Source organism: Mustelus asterias, chromosome 8, assembly GCF_964213995.1.
Source record: "Mustelus asterias chromosome 8, sMusAst1.hap1.1, whole genome shotgun sequence".
NCBI lineage: Eukaryota > Metazoa > Chordata > Chondrichthyes > Carcharhiniformes > Triakidae > Mustelus > Mustelus asterias.
In genome coordinates, this window is record NC_135808.1 from 70160797 (window position 1) to 70178993 (window position 18197).

Genomic DNA, 18197 nt, shown 5'->3' on the forward strand with positions numbered 1-18197 from the left:
ATTCACCAGTATCCAAATGCCACTTCAATTGACACAAGTAATTATAAACGCACAATAAAAAAGGGAACAAATGAAGTGAAAAGGTTCCCAAGGAGACTTGATAAACTCACAGTAAAAAGGGGAACAAATGAAGTTAAAAGGTTCCTAGGGAGACTCGATAATCTGAAACATTGCTTCACACCTGTAGGTCTGTATGCAGCCAATACAAAGATAAAGCTGAGGCGAACTCACAGAATCTCTGCTTATCTCATTTTGATCTCAATGATAAGAGATAATCCATACATTTTTCCTTTCATGTGAAGCCAAAACTGCTATACATCGGGGCATATTGCAGAGTCCAATTTAACTTTAATTCTTAGCATTTAATCAGTATTGAACAATTCCTAGTTATTTTGTTTTATTCCTAGTTATGAAAAAAAGTTAGTTTACCCTAAAAATGACTTTCCATCATTGACTGCCAGTTTTGTATGTTGCAAATTAACTGTTTTCAGAAACCAAAGATGTTTGAGACACAGATGAGATGATTTTTTTGCAGCCCCATATTTTAAATACAATTTACATAAATTAACTCAACATGCATTAAGTTCCCATTTTGCTGTTCCTAAACTGAAAATAATTATTTTGTTTTTACATGTACAAGTTACATTTGCAAATCATCATTTTTGAAAATTAGGATTGTATCCTGCAAAATGAATGTGTTGGGAATCGCTCTCTGATTTGCAGACACAATATCAGCTGTGAAAGTTATGAGATAATAAAGCAAAGAAGCTCATGGCTGGAGTGCTAGGAAGGACCTTTTTGGGCTTAAATTTGCCTTTTTTTATTCAGAATCATAAATGAACAATTATTTACACATTCATCCAAGTGAGTCTGTTCTATGCAACTTTGTTAACCTTAAAGCAACTTTAGTTTGCCCACAATAATTTGATTTGATTTATTATTGTCACATGTATTAGTATACAGTGAAAAGTATTGTTTCTTTTCTGTTATACAGACAAAGCATACCATATATAGGGAACGAAAGGAGAGAGTGCAGAATGAAGTGTTACAGTCATAGCTCAGGTGTAGAGAAAGATCAATTTAGTGCGTGGTAGGTCCATTCGAAGGTCTGATGGCAGCAGGGAAGAAGCTGTTCTTGAGTCAGTTTGTACGTGTCCTCAGTCTTTTGTATCTTTTTCCCAATGGATGAATGTGGAAGAGAGTACTTCGGGGGTGCGTGGGATCCTTAATCATGCTGGCTGCTTTTCCGAGGCAGCAGAAAGTGTAGACAGTGTCAATGGGTGGGAGGCTAGTTTGAGTAAAGGACTGTGCTTTGTTCACGACCCTTTGTGGTTTATTGGGCTCTTGGGCACAGCAAGAGCCATACCAAGCTTTGATACAACCAGAAAGAATGCTTTCTATGGTGCATCTGTAGAAGTTGGTGAGAGTTGTAACGGACATGCAAAATTTCCTTAGTCTCCTGAGAAAGTAGGGGTGTGGGGGGTTTTGGGTTTTCTTAACTATAACAAATGCATGGAGGGATAAATGCATGTTGGTGATCTGGACACCTAAAACTTGAAGTTCTCAACCATTTCTACTTCATCCCCATTGATGTAGACAGGGGCATGTCCTCCACCATGCTTCCCGAAGTCGATGACTATCTCCTTCATTTTGTTTACATTGAGGGAGAGATTATTGTCGTTACACCAATTCACCAGATTCTCTATCTCTTTCCTGTACTGTGCTTCATCATTGTTTGAGATCCGACCTACAATGGTGGCATCATCAGCAAACTTGGAAAGCGAGGTGTATAAGGAAAATAGTAAGCGGCTGAGGACACAGCCTGGCAGAGCACCGGTGTTGAGGATGATCATGAAGGAGATGTTGTTGTCTATCCTTACTGACTGCGGTCTATGGGTTAGGAAGTATAGGATCCAGTTGCAGAGGGAGGAGCCGAGCCCCAGGCCACGAAGTTTGGAGATGAGTCTTGTCGGAATAATGGTGTTAAAGGCTGAGTTATTGTCTACGTATAGGACTCTGCCATAGGTGTCTTTGTTAGCTAGGTGTTCCAGGGTTGAGTGTAGGGTCAGGGAGATGGCATCTGCTGTGTATCTGTTGCAGCGATAAGTGAACTGTAGTGGATCCAGGCAGCCTGGGAGGTAGGATTTGATTTGTACCATGACTACCCTTTCGAAGCACTTCATAATGAGGGATGTGAGAGCCACTAGATGATAGTCATTAAGGCAGGCTGCCTGCATTTCCCTTTTGCCTTAATGCCCTTTTCCATGTTCCTCAGGTTACTCAATAACCACTTAGCTAGCTGAGCAATGGTCAAGAACATCAGTAAAGCTTTGGCGTGGGTGAACTGTGGGCTAACAGCAAATCTGTTAGCCCATTGCAGTCAATCATTTCTAGATTTGAAAAAGTGCATGAATTATGACCCCATGTATCCCGCAGAAGTGAGACTAGGGGGCAGTTAAAATGCCACAGCTTAAGCACAGTAAGAAGTTTAACAACACCACGTTAAAGTCCAACAGGTTTATTTTGGTAGCAAAAGCCACACAAGCTTTCGAGGCTCTGAGCCCCTTCTTCAGGTGAGTGGGAATTCTGTTCACAAACAGAACTTATAAGACACAGACTCAATTTACATGAATAATGGTTGGAATGCGAATACTTACAACTAATCCAGTCTTTAAGAAACAAAACAATGGGAGTGGAGAGAGCATCAAGACAGGCTAAAAAGATGTGTATTGTCTCCAGACAAGACAGCCAGTGAAACTCTGCAGGTCTACGCAACTGATAGCCAGGTTCCGCACACACAAGGACGGCCTCAACCGGGATATTGGGTTTATGTCACACTATTTCACATAAATATTTCTGCTTTTTTCCTCCTGAGTCTTTATCATGCGATCCTAGAATCAGAATTTATGTCACACTATTTGTAACTCCCACAGTTGCGTGGACCTGCAGAGTTTCACTGGCTGTCTTGTCTGGAGACAATACACATCTTTTTAGCCTGTCTTGATGCTCTCTCCACTCCCATTGTTTTGTTTCTTAAAGACTGGATTAGTTGTAAGTATTCGCATTCCAACCATTATTCATGTAAATTGAGTCTGTGTCTTATAAGTTCTGTTTGTGAACAGAATTCCCACTCACCTGAAGAAGGGGCTCAGAGCCTCGAAAGCTTGTGTGGCTTTTGCTACCAAATAAACCTGTTGGACTTTAACGTGGTGTTGTTAAACTTCTTACTGTGTTTACCCCAGTCCAACGCCGGCATCTCCACATCACAGCTTAAGCATCCAGGTCCCATTGTCTTTGATTTTAATGGGCACATCTGAGGCACCTTCCCCAAAGCCCAAAGGGTCATCATTCACAATCATTGCTCTCTTTTACTCCTGGATGATTTGTCAGAGGCCGGGTACCACGTAGACGAATGACGTGTTAATGAGAGTGGAGATGCCGGCGTTGGACTTGGGTAAACACAGTAAGAAGTCTCACAACACCAGGTTAAAGTCCAACAGGTTTATTTTATAAACCTGTTGGACTTTAACCTGGTGTTGTGAGACTTCTTACTGTGTTAATGAGACCCAGCGATAAAAGTGAGTGGTTTCTTACTGCTGAGAGTGAGCTCAAAATTAAGTTTAGCCTGTTGTTCCCACTGGAAACCTGGCAAAAAACCCATTCCTCCACCATCACCCATCCTGGTACCCTCCAATCCAGTCTTCAATGTGTAGTCAGCCTTCAAGTTTAGAAATAGCAACTTAAATGTAAGCTACAATTCAAGATCTTAAAAAATAGCTAATTGACTGTGTGTATAATTTGTGTAAAAATTACATTTCAATTGATTAATTTGTGTAGACCTGCACTTCTTTATACTTATAGCTGTTGACTTAAGCAAAACAACTACATTTCAGGGACTCAGGATCAGGGAGCATTTAGCTGAGCAATGCCGTAGTCTATTGGTCGTTCAACTGCTCATCTGTTTTAAGTACTCAGAGTGTCTCTGGTTCTTTTACCAATTTCCTCAAATCTATGCCAATCTGTTATCAACCCTTCCTGCCTGGCAATAGTCATCTCAATTCTCTTTATCTTAACGAATGTAAACAGCCCAATTAAATCTCCTCAGCTTTCCAGAGCAGATGATGGAAATTTGAAACAAAATTTTAAAAATGCATGAAATTCTCAGCAGGTCTTGCAGCATCGGTAGGGAACAAACTGATTTTCATTCATTTACAGGATGTGAGCATTGTTGGCTGGGCCAACATTTATGGGCTGGATATTCCCACCTAGGGACAGGAAAGGGAAGTTTGGACCACTTCTGGATCCCAAACCACACTCCCGGGAAGAAACAGAAATGGACCCCACATTTCATGGAGGTATGAGGGGGGGGATTATGATGGCTTTAATTATAATGGCTCAACTATAATGGGTTTGGTGGTGAAGCCAATCGAGGGCTCAACAGTAATGGTGAAACCTCTGGACAGATGTGCTTCCTTCCTTGATTGCAAAACATCTTTCCCCAGTCAGCCCAATTCCGCCACGGTGGGCATTGAAAACTTGCCAACAGCACAACTAATCCAAAATTATGCTCTACAAGTGAATTAATTCCTACCTGGCTGTTTTAATTGCCCCTAGTGGAAAACAGCTGCATCTTAACAAGGTTTATTAACAAAGACTTAACTGTATAAAGGGCCTTTATACACTTAAGTTACAATTTTATTCCCTTTATATTCAGCCAGACAAGAACAAAGCTGACAATTTCAGTTTATCTTCTAGTTTCCCACCACTTTGTATGTTCATTTCTGTGGAATGCTTGCTGTTACAAAGTAATGGAAAACATGCCCTCACATGCGTTTAATAAACTACCGATTTATTCACCAGGACAAGAACTAACATTCATTTTACACAAAGCTGCAGAATGATTTTTGTATCGTTTAATATTTTAATCCACTACTATCCAGTTATTTGTAAATCTTGCCCATCTGAGTGGTGAAAAGGAAGAGTTAAGCGCTTCTAGTAGTTTAGCAGCAGAACTGGAAAGGCGTTCCCCTTTGTGTCCATTCCTCATATGCAAATTTTCCAGACCTTTGTATCATGGCCAGCCAGCAAAATCAATCTGACAGCTTCCCTGAATGTGGAGAGTTCATGCCAGCAACGGGTCGCCAAGCAACCATTTCAAATGAAAAAGGCTTACCTTATAGCTGAGATAAGCCAGCAACATTGTTTCAGAGAAACTTATCAAGGCCACTGTAACCTGAAAGGAAATGATAGAAATTAACACAACAGGCTTTTCTGCTTAAACGAGCACTGGAGATTTTGAACAAGAATCGATTTAATTCTTTTGGGCATTGCAGAATATTAGGCAATTCATTCCAAAATATGCATTGCATTCGGACAACAACATCGGCTTTTCAGTGATACTGCTACCTCTCTGTCTAAATCATTTGCATTGTCAACATTTATATTTTGGGATGTCTGACAACATTCCCAGCAAGAGAGGGGTGCAGACTTGAAGTCTCATTCCTCTGCAATGATACTACAGTGGATATTTAAATTTTTTTAAAATATTTTTTTTCCTTCAGTAACAGTTTTCTTTTAGCCCTGATTACCCTGTGTGTATTGCTCTATTTCGTTATGTAAGACTTACTGTGCAATAGATGTAGAAATGTATTTCATCCAATAAGTTACATGGTTGAATAAACGTGCCATTACATTGATGAGCTCGGGGAGGTTTCTTTATGTACAAGTAAACTATATCAGCACTTGCTTGCTTTTTGAAAAATCAAAATCTTCTCTTGTTTCCAGTTTTAATGACATATTTTCCTCAAATTCCGATCATCGTCGTCCATCCTAACTAAGAACTGATTGATGCAACACAGTGATTCGCTCCTGCACACGTCTTTCCAGATGTTAAAAGACAGCCAGGCTGACCAACCAATGATGTATTATATGTTGATCTATGATACATGAACACTACTAATTATATATCGAACGTTACAGTGCTGCATTTTGTTATTGCCTAGGGTTGCATTAATTTCCAAATGTTAAAATCAGGTCACACTGGAAAATACTTTGGGATGTACTGCCTTAAAAGATGCAATGATTTCCACTTCAACCACTTCCTGTAGCAAAGTGTTCAACGATCCCAACATCAAAAGCAATTCCTGTCCTTGCTCTTCAATGATAATCCCACCCCTTCACTGACTGCTCAATCAAAGGAAGTAGCTTTTCCCTGTTAAGTCCATCAAGACTTGCAGAACTTTTAAAAAAGACAAAAAAATGTCATTAAACCTCCTCTTAGTCTTCTCTATTCCAGGAAAAAACAGTCTTAGCATCTCACATCTTTCCTTGTAATTGTGGTTTCCAATCCACACCATTATTCTGGTGTTTCTACATTATATGTTCTCCATACCTTTACTGTCCTGTCTGTAATGCTAAACATGTGAACACACCCATGAAATACAGCAGAGAAAAAAAACCCTTCATCAGATAAATTCATCAAGAACAACAATGTTTAATGTGGAATTTCATAAGTGGTGCCAAAAAGTTGAGTAACCAGCAAGTAACTGAGGAATGTTGAATGGTGGCAGCAAAAATATAGTATCAAAGATGGATATGGCAGCCAGCAGATGTTTCTTATGCAAGTGTCAGCATGAGGCCAAAATAATTTTATCTGGATATTCACATTTTACACATAACCAGCTGTTATCAAACAGGCTAGATAATCCTGAATCAGGCTTAGCAAACCTGGTTGTTTTTATTCTGCACATTTTATGTAATATAAAGTTCCATAGGGAAATATTTCAACACATATTGGATTCATAGTAATAAATCGCTACTCGCTCTAAAGTTATCCTGTTATTTTGGTGGCTCAGCACATTTATCCACTGATCATGACATACTTTGTTGGGAGGTCACAATTCTCAGTCAGTGCAGAGTTGGCTGATGTCAGTCAGTGCTACAATTCAGCTCAGTGACCCAGGATTAAAGAGGAGAAACCTGGCTGATCTTCATAAGAAGTGCATGTGTGCAAGTGTTGAGCAAGGACAGGGACAGGTTGCTGCCCACTGTCAAAGGTTTGCTGACACTCACTATCAAGGTTCATAGATAAATCACGGTAAGTTGGATTCAGCAAGAGATGGTGATCATTACCTATGAAACTTCATTATGGTGAGGACTCAATGCATTCAATGGAAGCACAGAAGGGAGAAAAAAATACTTGTAATTTTTTTTTGAAAAGGCAGAAAAAAATCTCTATGTCTAGAAGATTATTTATGGTGGGCATTCGTCTGCGGGTGGATGGGCACGTGAGATGGTGGCAACTGATAGTGGTAATCTCCTGGCTCTCTAATGTATTTTATGGACTCTCAATAGCGTCCTTAAGTGTTGCTTCCTTCTGCTCCTGCAGTAAGTCAGTAACATGCATGTGAAATGAACCCACGCCAGCATCTGCTACCCTGGGAAAATGGTATCCTTACTGTAGATTACAGAGCAGCTTAAGTGCAAAAGATGTTGGGGAGAACTGTGTAACAATCTCAACTCCCTTTCTGAGAGAACCAGGAAGGACACATATACACACAAATAATGACCACGCTGCGGTGAAATTGGTTAACTCTCAAAAAGGAGAGGATTATAATATGCAATTAACCAGCTCATTGTGCTGCAGGAAGCACGATAAATTGTTGCTGCCATAATTTCTGCATGTGGAGATGCCGGCGTTGGACTGGGGTAAACACAGTAAGAAGTTTAACAACACCAGGTTAAAGTCCAACAGGTTTATTTGGTAGCAAAAGCCACACAAAAGTGTGGCTTTTGCTACCAAATAAACCTGTTGGACTTTAACCTGGTGTTGTTAAACTTCTTACATAATTTCTGCATGCAGCCAATGCTGCCCAGACTGTTTACTGGCTATACACAGGGTTCGTGAAGGAGCTCTGCTCCGAAAGCTTATGGTATTTGCTACCAAATAAACCTGTTGGACTTTAACCTGGTGTTGTGAGACTTCTTAATGGGGAAAGGACCAGGATGGTGAGATGGTGTTCAGATGGCTGCAGGTACAGGACATCTTCCTCCTCTGGACCTCCTCCACCAAGACCAAGAGTGCCAATCAAATAACTTGTGCATCATCTCCTTCAATCTCTGAACCAGCCAGAGTCCTACTGCTGCGTGCTAGACCAAGCACTACACAACTTTAGTGCAAGTGGATGTGAGGAACTCGTATATACTGCTCCAAGCAAATTATGTCTATTCAGCACTAGAGTGCTAAAACTGCTGGCAAATTCAAATTGCGATAGCCATCAATTAGTCTGAAGACTCAAATCAGTGCTTATTAGCATAGCACACATTTTAGCATCTGTTTTCCCCATGGCCAAAAATAAACCCTATTGCCTGATAGCTCATTAATTCTGCACAGGGTTCAGGAAAGGGACTGAGCAATCACAACCCTAAGCTACACAGCCTAAACCGAGACCGAAAATAAATAGTTAACTGAGGGACAAAAGCATTTCCAGATTTTTTTTTCTTGCAGACAGCATAAGTAACTTTCAATCAACAGACAGTAATAATCTGTGTAGCCGCATGCAAGTCAGAGAAAGAAAGTACAGAGAGTTGCATTAGATTTGTCTGCTAGCTTTTAAATTCCTGTGAAATCTGACCTTGTCAGCACACTGTCAAATATAACAGCAAGTAAAGGATAAATGTGAATTTGTTGCGAGTATCAATATAATGGTGGCTCAATGTTACAGAAAATCAGCGAAAAATTTATGTTTCCAATAAGTTTAAGAAACATTTGTAAAACATAATAAGAAAGTCGCTTGTAGGCATAATATGCTGCTTATATATTTTGTGCACCATGATGATTACTTACCCATAATAAATAATGCATTACATTCCATGCAGAGCCACGGCAAGAATGGAAAAAATTGGGAATGAATGAAAGTTGTTCTGCCAGTTATTTCATTGTGTTTCAGAACAAACTTCAGTACTCCGGCTAGTATGGATCTTCTTTTGATTGATTTTTTTTTAAACATATAATATGAAACTCCAGTTGCTGAATTGGTTATATCTTACCTGTAAACCCCACAAGGGAAGACTTCTATCTACCCAAATTAATGGAGACCTGATGGCAAAACAAAAATGGTGACATTAGTTAGTATTTAAAATACATTAATTGTAATGTACATATTCACTACTTCTAAGTATACATCAGAGACCAGTTAGCTCAGTTGGCTAGACAGCTAGCTTGCGGATTAAAATAATGTTGAGAGCATAGGGTTAGGTTTCCATTCGAGCTGAGGTAGACTGCTTCCTTGTCCTGTCCTGCCCTGTAGCAAAGTCAAGGCATTTGTCATGGTTACGGAACCCTCAAATGGAGGACACCAAGAACATACATAAGATGCAAGGTATTTATGGAAAAAGTTCAGAATCTAGGAAAATGATCCACAAAACACCATTATATTTCTTGACAAGTCCTGTAGTCTAATGTAAGGAAGATATAATTTGATCTTATTCTCTCTTGGTCTCTCTTGCCTCGGGACATCCTTTCCTGCAGCGTATCAGGTAGACAACGTTGGGGAGACCATGCAGATGCTACGACAACGGATGAATGAACACCGCTCGACAATCACCAGGAAAAAGTGTTCTCTTCCTGTTGGGGAACACTTCAGCGGTCACGGGCATTCGGCTTCTGATCTTCGGGTAAGCGTTCTCCAAGGCGGCCTTCATGACACACGACAATGCAGAGTTGCTGAGCAGAGACCGATAGCCAAGTTCCACACATGAGGACGGCCTCAACCGGGATCTTGGGCTCATGTCACACTATCTGTAACCCCCATGACTTGCCTGGGCTTGCAAAATCTCACTAACTGTCCTGTCTGGAGACAATACATATCTCTTTAACCTGTGCTCAACGCTCTCTCCACTCACATTGTCTGTACTTTTAAGACTTGATTACCTGTAAAGACTCACATTCCAACCATTATTTTGTAAATTGAGTTTGTGTCTTTATATGCCCTGTTTGTGAACAGAACTCCCACTTAGCTGACGAAGGAGCAGCGCTCCGAAAGAAAGTGGCTTTTGCTACCAAATAAACCTGTTGGATTTTAACCTGGCGTTGTGAGACTTCTTACTGTGTTTACCCCAGTCCAACGCCGGCATCTCCACATCATGACTTTATTCAGTCAGAATAAACCCAGGGACCAAATTCTAAAATAACATAAATTATGAATTACAATTCAGTCATACTGATTCAACATTCCTGAATCTAATTTTATAGTGATTCAAGACTGCAGCTAGTACTACCTACACTGCTCACTGGCCACTCATCTATTTAGGCGTGGGAAGAGAGGCTGGAACTAGCTCCTCTAAAAGAAAAGGTACACTCTGGCTGCAGTGAGCGAAAAAATTATAAGGAGAAAAATGTTGCTTTGAAAGCTCTGGTGCAAGTGGTGGACAGAAGAACAAAAAAAATCTCATTTAAGTGCCTCCATCATCCCAAGTAGACAAAAAGCCCTATGTCAATATCAGTGCAGGAACGAAATGATTGCAGAGAACAATGTCAAGAGCTTACCACGCAGAAACAGGGCTGCAATGCTGAAAATGTCCAGTGACTCCACCAGAGTTGGCATAGAATCCTGTTCCCTTACTCTCTGCTGGGACCTCCAACACCTTCAACTCCATTACTCATAATAATGCTCCCCCACACTTTTCTTCATTCTCCTACATTCACTGCACTGGCTCAGAGTCTAGCTCCATAAATATTTTAGAGATTAAGATCAGACAGGGATCCTTCACATGGTGAATCATTAGCCACATGTGTTCAGGAGCTTCAGAAGTACAATAGATGTCAACTTGACTCTGCATACTGGCTCTGCTGCAGAGAAATCAGATTATGATTTAGAGGACCAGGCTACAAACCAATGCTGAGGGATACAATCAAGAAAACTCTAGGTGTACCAGGCAGTCTGCCTGCGAGCATGCATACAATTTTGCAGAGTATTCAGGAGTCCAGCTTCAACTTGCATGAAGCTTTAATGAGAACATGGAGACCATTTTCTCCAACATGGTCAGTTCTATGGAGCAAATGCTGGACCCTCTGCCAAAAGCTGCCAAAGCAGCTAACACAGCACTGCTGCGATGGAAGCTAGGGAGGCTGCTTTCTTGGTTTTGGGGTTGGTGTTGGAAAGGGCTTCCAAACAGTAACATGACTCCTGCGCTCTGTTGTCATGCGGAGATGAAGCACTGTTAAGACACATACTCTATCCTCTCTTCGAAAATTATGCCTGTTCCTCTGCCACCTATTCTGTCACATAGCCAGCGAGGCCAGAATACCTAGTCTAAAATTAAATCGAAAACAGACAGAAAGAATAACAGGCAATAAGAAAATAAATGGTTTTATAATTTGCTCAAGTCTATTTTTAGTATATGATTAATGTGACAATAAACCAATTCCTGATATTTGAGTAGCTGTATTTAATTTTCAGTATCACATTTAATGAGCTGAAAACAAATAAAAGCAGCTAGCCATGGAAAACAGAAGGTGCTAAACTTGAACACACCCTCCATAATCTCGGTTGAAATTGAAGGGATTAATTGTTGTGGGAGTCGTACAACCATACATAAAACAGGAAGAGCATACTCAAATGTTCTATGCCTATCCAATCCAGGGTAGGCCTGTTCCCTGATTGACCACTCACTCAGAAGTTCACCCTCTGATAAGACCTTGCAAAGGAAATAAAAGGATAATTCTAGCCTTCAAAAATGGGTTGGCTAGTTTGGGTGGAATGTTAAAATATTTTTTTAAATCTCCAACCTAAGTAACTCACCTCAAACGCACATACCTGCAGTTTTTACAGAGGGGGAATGAGACAGGTGATAAATCCATTCTGTGATGATATTGTGCTATCAGTATATTTTATGCTTGAGGAGGACTGCTTAAGATTCGGTGTTTTGTTACAAACAGTCAGTTTGTGTAGAAGGAATACAACAGATGCTGGAAAGCAGGATAATTACTCATTTTAGCCATGTAAGTGTTTATTTAGCCGAAGGTTTAATGAGCTTTTGGTTACCAAAGAGGACTCTTGGGTTGTTTTCTTGATTAAAGTAATGGAAAGGGGAGTTGGGTGTACATGGGTCAGAAAGTCATATGATTCTTGAAATGGGAGGAGCCAGCTAGGTTTGTAGCTGAGAAAAAACAGCTCTCTGAGTTCAGTTGCTGGAGATGGCTGTAGATAGCAGCCGACAAGCAGCTCTTTCTACAAAATCTCTCTGGAAACTCCAAAGCTGTTAAAAAAGATTAAAGTCATTGGAGGCAGGAGTTCCTTTATTTACAAACTCTAACAGCAGTACACAGAGTGCTAGCAGTGACTGTCTACCTCTGGGGGTGTGAGAGGTACTGACACTCCCACCAATTGAATCCTTAAATCGGCGAGTTCACACTGCAATAGGCCAACTTCAATGGCCTGATTGAAGTCATTACAGCCAGCATGCCTAGATTTACTAAATATTTTTAAAGTGGGGTTTAAGTCTATAAGAGAAATATTGCTGAACTGGAACTGAATAGTAATAAGTTAGAAGTTGAGCATTGTTACTTTTCTATTTAAAGATTGTTCAATGGTTAAGAGTTAAACTATTTCATTCTGTTCTAGTTATATTTAAACTGTGTAATGAATAGTGGTGATTTTGTTAAAAAGACTATAATTTGCCAGTGGAATTACTCCTGGATTAAAGCATATTTTCCTCATATTTATGCCAACAGAAAAATTGCTAAAAGCTAGTCTAGTTTCATAATAGACCTTGGGGTTTCGGATCTGGCATCCTAACAACTCCCAGCAGAGAGGTGGTTTATTTAAATATTTTAATTAGGCTTTTATGCCTTAAATGTTCTGCCTCTTTCAGCTTTTATGCTGATGCTCAAAGTTCCTGTGCCTTGAGTAACCCAGCACCTAAAGGGAATCTGAGACTCTTGCATGAAAGAGATAAGCATTTTTCAGCATTGCTTATGAGCCAGGTGGAGGAGGAAGGCTTGCCTCTGGCCTCACCAAGCAAACTTATTGCCCCACCATTATCACCAATCTCAATCTCCAAACTTCCCAATGATCACCAATACCCCAAAACGGTTTTGCTCTTGATTTCTCCCTGGCCCCCTGCTATTACAATTCACAACCAACCCCCCACCACAACTTGTACCTGCTCCAGATAGAGGTCAAGTCTCTTCTAAAGCATGGCCTGCCTGACAGAAGCCAAGTCTGTCAATGAGGTAGGATTCCAAATACTAAAAACACACAGGCTATGTGGAGTAAGAGCTCTGGGAAATCAGGCAGCAAACATCCTCCCTCCTGGGAATTCCAGCTCTGATAAATAAGAGAGGGCAGAGGTTGGGTGTAGGGGTTAGGATTACAAATTGCACCTACAACACATGCCAACAGACTCAGGAGCTTCTGACTTTGGTTCACTTAGATGAACTCTAGCAATAAAGATGCCAACATTTACATTTTCACTAGATTTGCTGCCTATGGATTGTCCAGGACTCTTCTGGAATGGGCAACAAATCTCCCAAACGCTTCTGCTAGCAGCTGGGGAGAACAATGCCATTTGAATTTATTGTATCAGCAGCACTGCTCTTCTCCCTCCAGCAACCCAGCGCCACTGCGTAATGTTACCTGCTTTCGCTGCAGAGAAGCTTCCAGCTTAGTGTCATTTAAGAGTGAGAGAAAGAGGAACAAGGGCAAGGGGAGGTGCAAAGCTGGGATAGAAGAGGGTGAACAGGGTGCAGTTTAGGAAATGTCGGCAATGAAATACGAATAAGACAATCTGGCCTGTGAGAAATGCCTCAGAAACGAATCCATACCCAGTCCATACTGTCACCTTCACAAAGGGCTTAAATCCAAACTGTAGTCCAAAGAGATAGGGAGAAATGGGACTATGTGTAGTGCAGATTCAGATACAAGATGAAACTCAGTGGGTTATAAAATTAATTATAATTACAGGTAGGAAATCAGGACATTACATGTATTACTGCCAGTTATACAGAGTATCAATTATTGTGGTGACATGTGGAATTTGACTTTTATCATTATTATTATGAGTTATCAGTGCAATTTCAGTGAATTATTTATTACTAGTAGAATCGAACCCTCCCTTGAAAATTCCTCCCTACCGTGTTTCCCCTCTTCATTTGATGGTCTCCTACATCTCAGAACTTCTTGCATAACAGCTGCTGGTGCAAATGAATGAGCACAGAATTATGTGGAACCTTTATGCTCTAAGTACAGTAGAATTTGCAGTATTACTTGATCCAAATGTTTCCTGGTTCAAATGTCACTTTGTTAACATCTAGGAATTATTCTAATCATAGTTGGGAAACCTAGATGGCAGTCACAGGCTCACATGTGGATTTCTTAAAAACTCATTGGAAAGGGGCATCATTTACACAGGAAATTGAGATGGGGGGACAGTATGCTCTTTACAACCTCATTACTAAGGGCATATAACCTGTGTGTTTTAATTTCAAGCACAAATTTAGGTCCACCCCTTTGGTAAAGCCCCAGAAATTCCAGAGCCCGGAGGCCCATCGTCAAGTGTTTTGCAACTTTTACCTTACCCTAGTCTTCAGGATATAAATGTCCTTTGGATCTTAGATTCAGGAAAACGACCCACATTTTACCTGTTAACTGTCATTGAAAAAAATTGCATTCACGTAGCATAATTTCTGTTGATCAAAATATTATACAAGAAAATACTCTTTTTCTTTGCAGTGAGAAAGGGGGACCATCTAATTCAAAACTTACCGCTCAGTGTTGGTGAGGTTGTGGTTTTCATTGGAACAGCCCCAGCTTTAAAAGCAAAAAACACAAACAAAGTAATAACTTCAGGCAAATCTGTCGGATTTAATTTTACAAAGCACATCAAAAGGACAAAGAAACAGTACAGCACAGGAACAGACCCTACGGCCCACCAAGCCTGCACCGACACATGACGCTTTCTAAACTAAAGACCTTTTGCCTCTACGCGGTCTGTATCCCTCTATTCTCTGCCTATTGATGTATCTGTCAAGATGCCTCTTGAACGTTTTGTATCTGCTTCTACCACTTCCTTTGGTAGCGCATTCCAGGTACTTATCACTCTAAAAAAGTTGCTTCTCACATCTCATTTAAACTTTCCCTCTTTTACCTTAAACGTATGTCCCCTAATAATTGACATTTACTACTCTGGAAAAAGACTAACTATCCATGCCTCATAATTTTGTAGACATCTAACAGGTCGCCCCTCAGCCTTCAAACCAAATTTGTCCAATCTCTCCTTATAGCTAATACCCTCCAAACCAGGCAACATCCTGGTAAACCTTTTCTGTACCCTCTCCAAAGTCCCAAATCCAACCAGAACTGTACGCAATATTCCAAATGTGGCCTAACTGAAGTTTCATACAGTTGCAACACGACTTACCAATTTTTATACTCTATGCCACAACCAATGAAGGGAAGCATGCTATATGTCTTCTTGACCACCTTATCCAGTTATATTGCCACTTTCAGGCAACTGTAGACCTGTACGCCTAAATCGCTCTATATGTCAATGCATCTAAGAGTTCTGCCATTTACTGTATACTTCCCTCCTGCATAAGAGCTTCCAAAATGCATCACTTCACATTTGTCCGGATTAAATTCCATCTGCCCAAGTCTCCAGCCTATCTGTATCGTTGCTGTATCCTCTGCCAATCCTCCTCACTATCCGCAGCTCACACAATCTTTGTATCATCTGCAAACTTACATTCTCCTCCAAATCTTAAAACAAACAATTGGGGTCTCAGCACTGACCCGTGGAACATCAGTAGTCACAGAACTCCAGCCGTCAGAAAAACACCTTTCCACCACTCCTCTGTCTTCTATGACCAAGCCAGTTCTGTATCCAATTTACCAGGTCACCACGGATCCCATGCGACTTCATCTTCTCTATCAGCCTGCCATGAGGGAACTTGTCAAAGGCCTTGATAAAGTCCAAGATGACAGCACTCACCGCCTTGCCTTTTATCAATCATCTTTGTCACTCACCTCCTCAAAAATTTCAATCACATTTGTGAGCTACCACCTCCCCCCCGCACAAAGCATGCTGCCTATCGCTAATAAATCCATATTTTTCCAAATGTGAGTATATCGTATTATGATTTTTTTTTGCTTTCATGCTCATATTTATTGAAGTGATCTGTAATCAACACGGCAACTGTTCTCAAGGAGAGATTTTGACTGGACCAACACATTCATTCCCTTATCTGTACTAAATAAAAATTAAAGTCAGAGAGTCATAGAGGTTTAAAGCATGGGAACAGGCCCTTCGGCCCAACTTGTCCATGCCGCCCTTTTTATTAAAAACCCCTAAACTAATCCCAATTGCCCGCATTTGGCCCATATCCCTCTATACCCATCATACCCATGTAACTATCTAAATGCTTTTTAAAAGATAAAATTGTACCCGCCTCTACTACTACCTCTGGCAGCTTGTTCCAGACACTCACCATCCTCTGTGAAAAAATTGCCCCTCTGGACATCTTTGTATCTCTCCCCTCTCACCTTAAACCTATGCCCTCTAGTTTTAGACTCCCCCTACCTTTGGGAAAAGATATTGACTATCTACCTTGTCTATGCCCCTCATTATTTTATAGACCTCTATAAGGTCTCCCCTCACCCTCCTACACTCCAGAGAAAAAAGTCCCAGTCTATTCAGCCTCTCCTTATAACTCAATCCATCAAGTCCCGGTAGCATCCTAGTAAATCGTTTCTGCACTCTTTCTAGTTTAATAATATCCTTTCTATAATAGGGTGACCAAAATTGCACACAGTATTCCAAGTGTGGCCTTACCAATGTCTTGTACAACTTCAACAAGACGTCCCGTCCCAACTCCTGTATTCAATGTTCTGACCGATGAAACCAAGCATGCCGAATGCCTTCTTCACCACTCTGTCCACCTGTGACTCCATTTTCAAGGAACTATGAACATGTACCCCTAGATCTCTTTGTTCTGTAACTCGCCCCAACGCCCTACCATTAACTGAGTAAGTCCTGCCCTGGTTCAATCTACCAAAATGCATTACCTTGCGTTTGTCTAAATTAAACTCCATCTACCATTAGTCAGCCCACTGGCCCAATTGATCAAGATCCCGCTGCAATTGGAGATAACCTTCCTCACTGTCCACCATGCCACCAATCTTGGTGTCATCTGCAAACTTACTAACCATGCCCCCTATATTCTCATCCAAATCATTAATATAAATGACAAATAACAGTGGGCCCAGCACTGATCCCTGAGGCACACTGCTGGTCACAGGCCTCCAGTTTGAAAAACAACTCTCTACAACCACAGAAGTCAATTTTGTATCCATTTAGATACCTCACCCTGGATCTCGTGAGATTTAACTTTATGCAATAACCTATCATGCGGTACCTTGTCAAAGGCCTTGCTAAAGTCTATGTAGACAACATCAACTGCACTGCCCTCATCTACCTTCTTGGTTACCCCTTCAAAAAACTCAATTAAATTTGTGATACATGGTTTTCCACTCACAGAGCCATGCTGACTGTCCCTAATCAGTCCTTGCATCTCTAAATGCCTGTAGATCCTGTCTCTCAAAATACCTTCCAACAATTTACCCACCACAGATGTGAGACTCACTGGCCTGTAGTTCCCAGGCTTTTCCCTGCAACCCTTTTTAAACAAAGGCACAACATTTGCCACTCTCCAATCTTCAGGCACCTCACCTGTGACTATCGATGATTCAAATATCTCGGCTAGGGTACCCGCAATTTCCTCCCTAGCCTCCCACAACGTCCTGGGATATACCTCATCAGGTCCCGCAGATTTATCTACCTTGATGCGCTTTAAGACTTCCAGCACCTCCTTCTCTGTAATATGTACACTCCTCAAGACATCAATATTTATTTCTCCAAGTTCCCTAACATCCATGCTTTTCTCAACAGTAAATACTGATGAGAAATATTCATTTAGGATCTCACCCATCTCTTGTGGAGCCGCAGATAGATTACCTTGTTGATCCTTAAGCGGCCCTATTCGCTCCCTTGTTACTCTTTTGCCCTTTATGTATTTGTAAAAGCTCTTTGGATTCTCCTTTGCCTTATCTGCCAAAACAATTGTTACCAACTGTAGTGGGATTTCACATGCCATGATGCAAAACCAGCATTGGTTGGCTTTTCTCTCAGGGGGAAGAAAA

General features: G+C 40.9%; 1 protein-coding gene across 3 annotated transcripts in view; it reads right to left on the reverse strand.

Annotated features, from left to right (window-relative positions):
- The window catches only part of kcnt2a (potassium channel, subfamily T, member 2a), a 743558-nt gene that overhangs the window by 447228 nt on the left and 278133 nt on the right, over window positions 1-18197 (reverse strand). For all 3 annotated transcript variants that reach the window (XM_078218141.1, XM_078218140.1, XM_078218139.1), the window contains exons 4-5: window positions 9049-9097; window positions 5174-5233 (exon numbers count right to left, since the gene is read on the reverse strand). In XM_078218141.1, the coding sequence (XP_078074267.1) occupies window positions 5174-5233; window positions 9049-9097 (109 nt within the window). The remainder of the gene's footprint in view (window positions 1-5173; window positions 5234-9048; window positions 9098-18197) is intronic.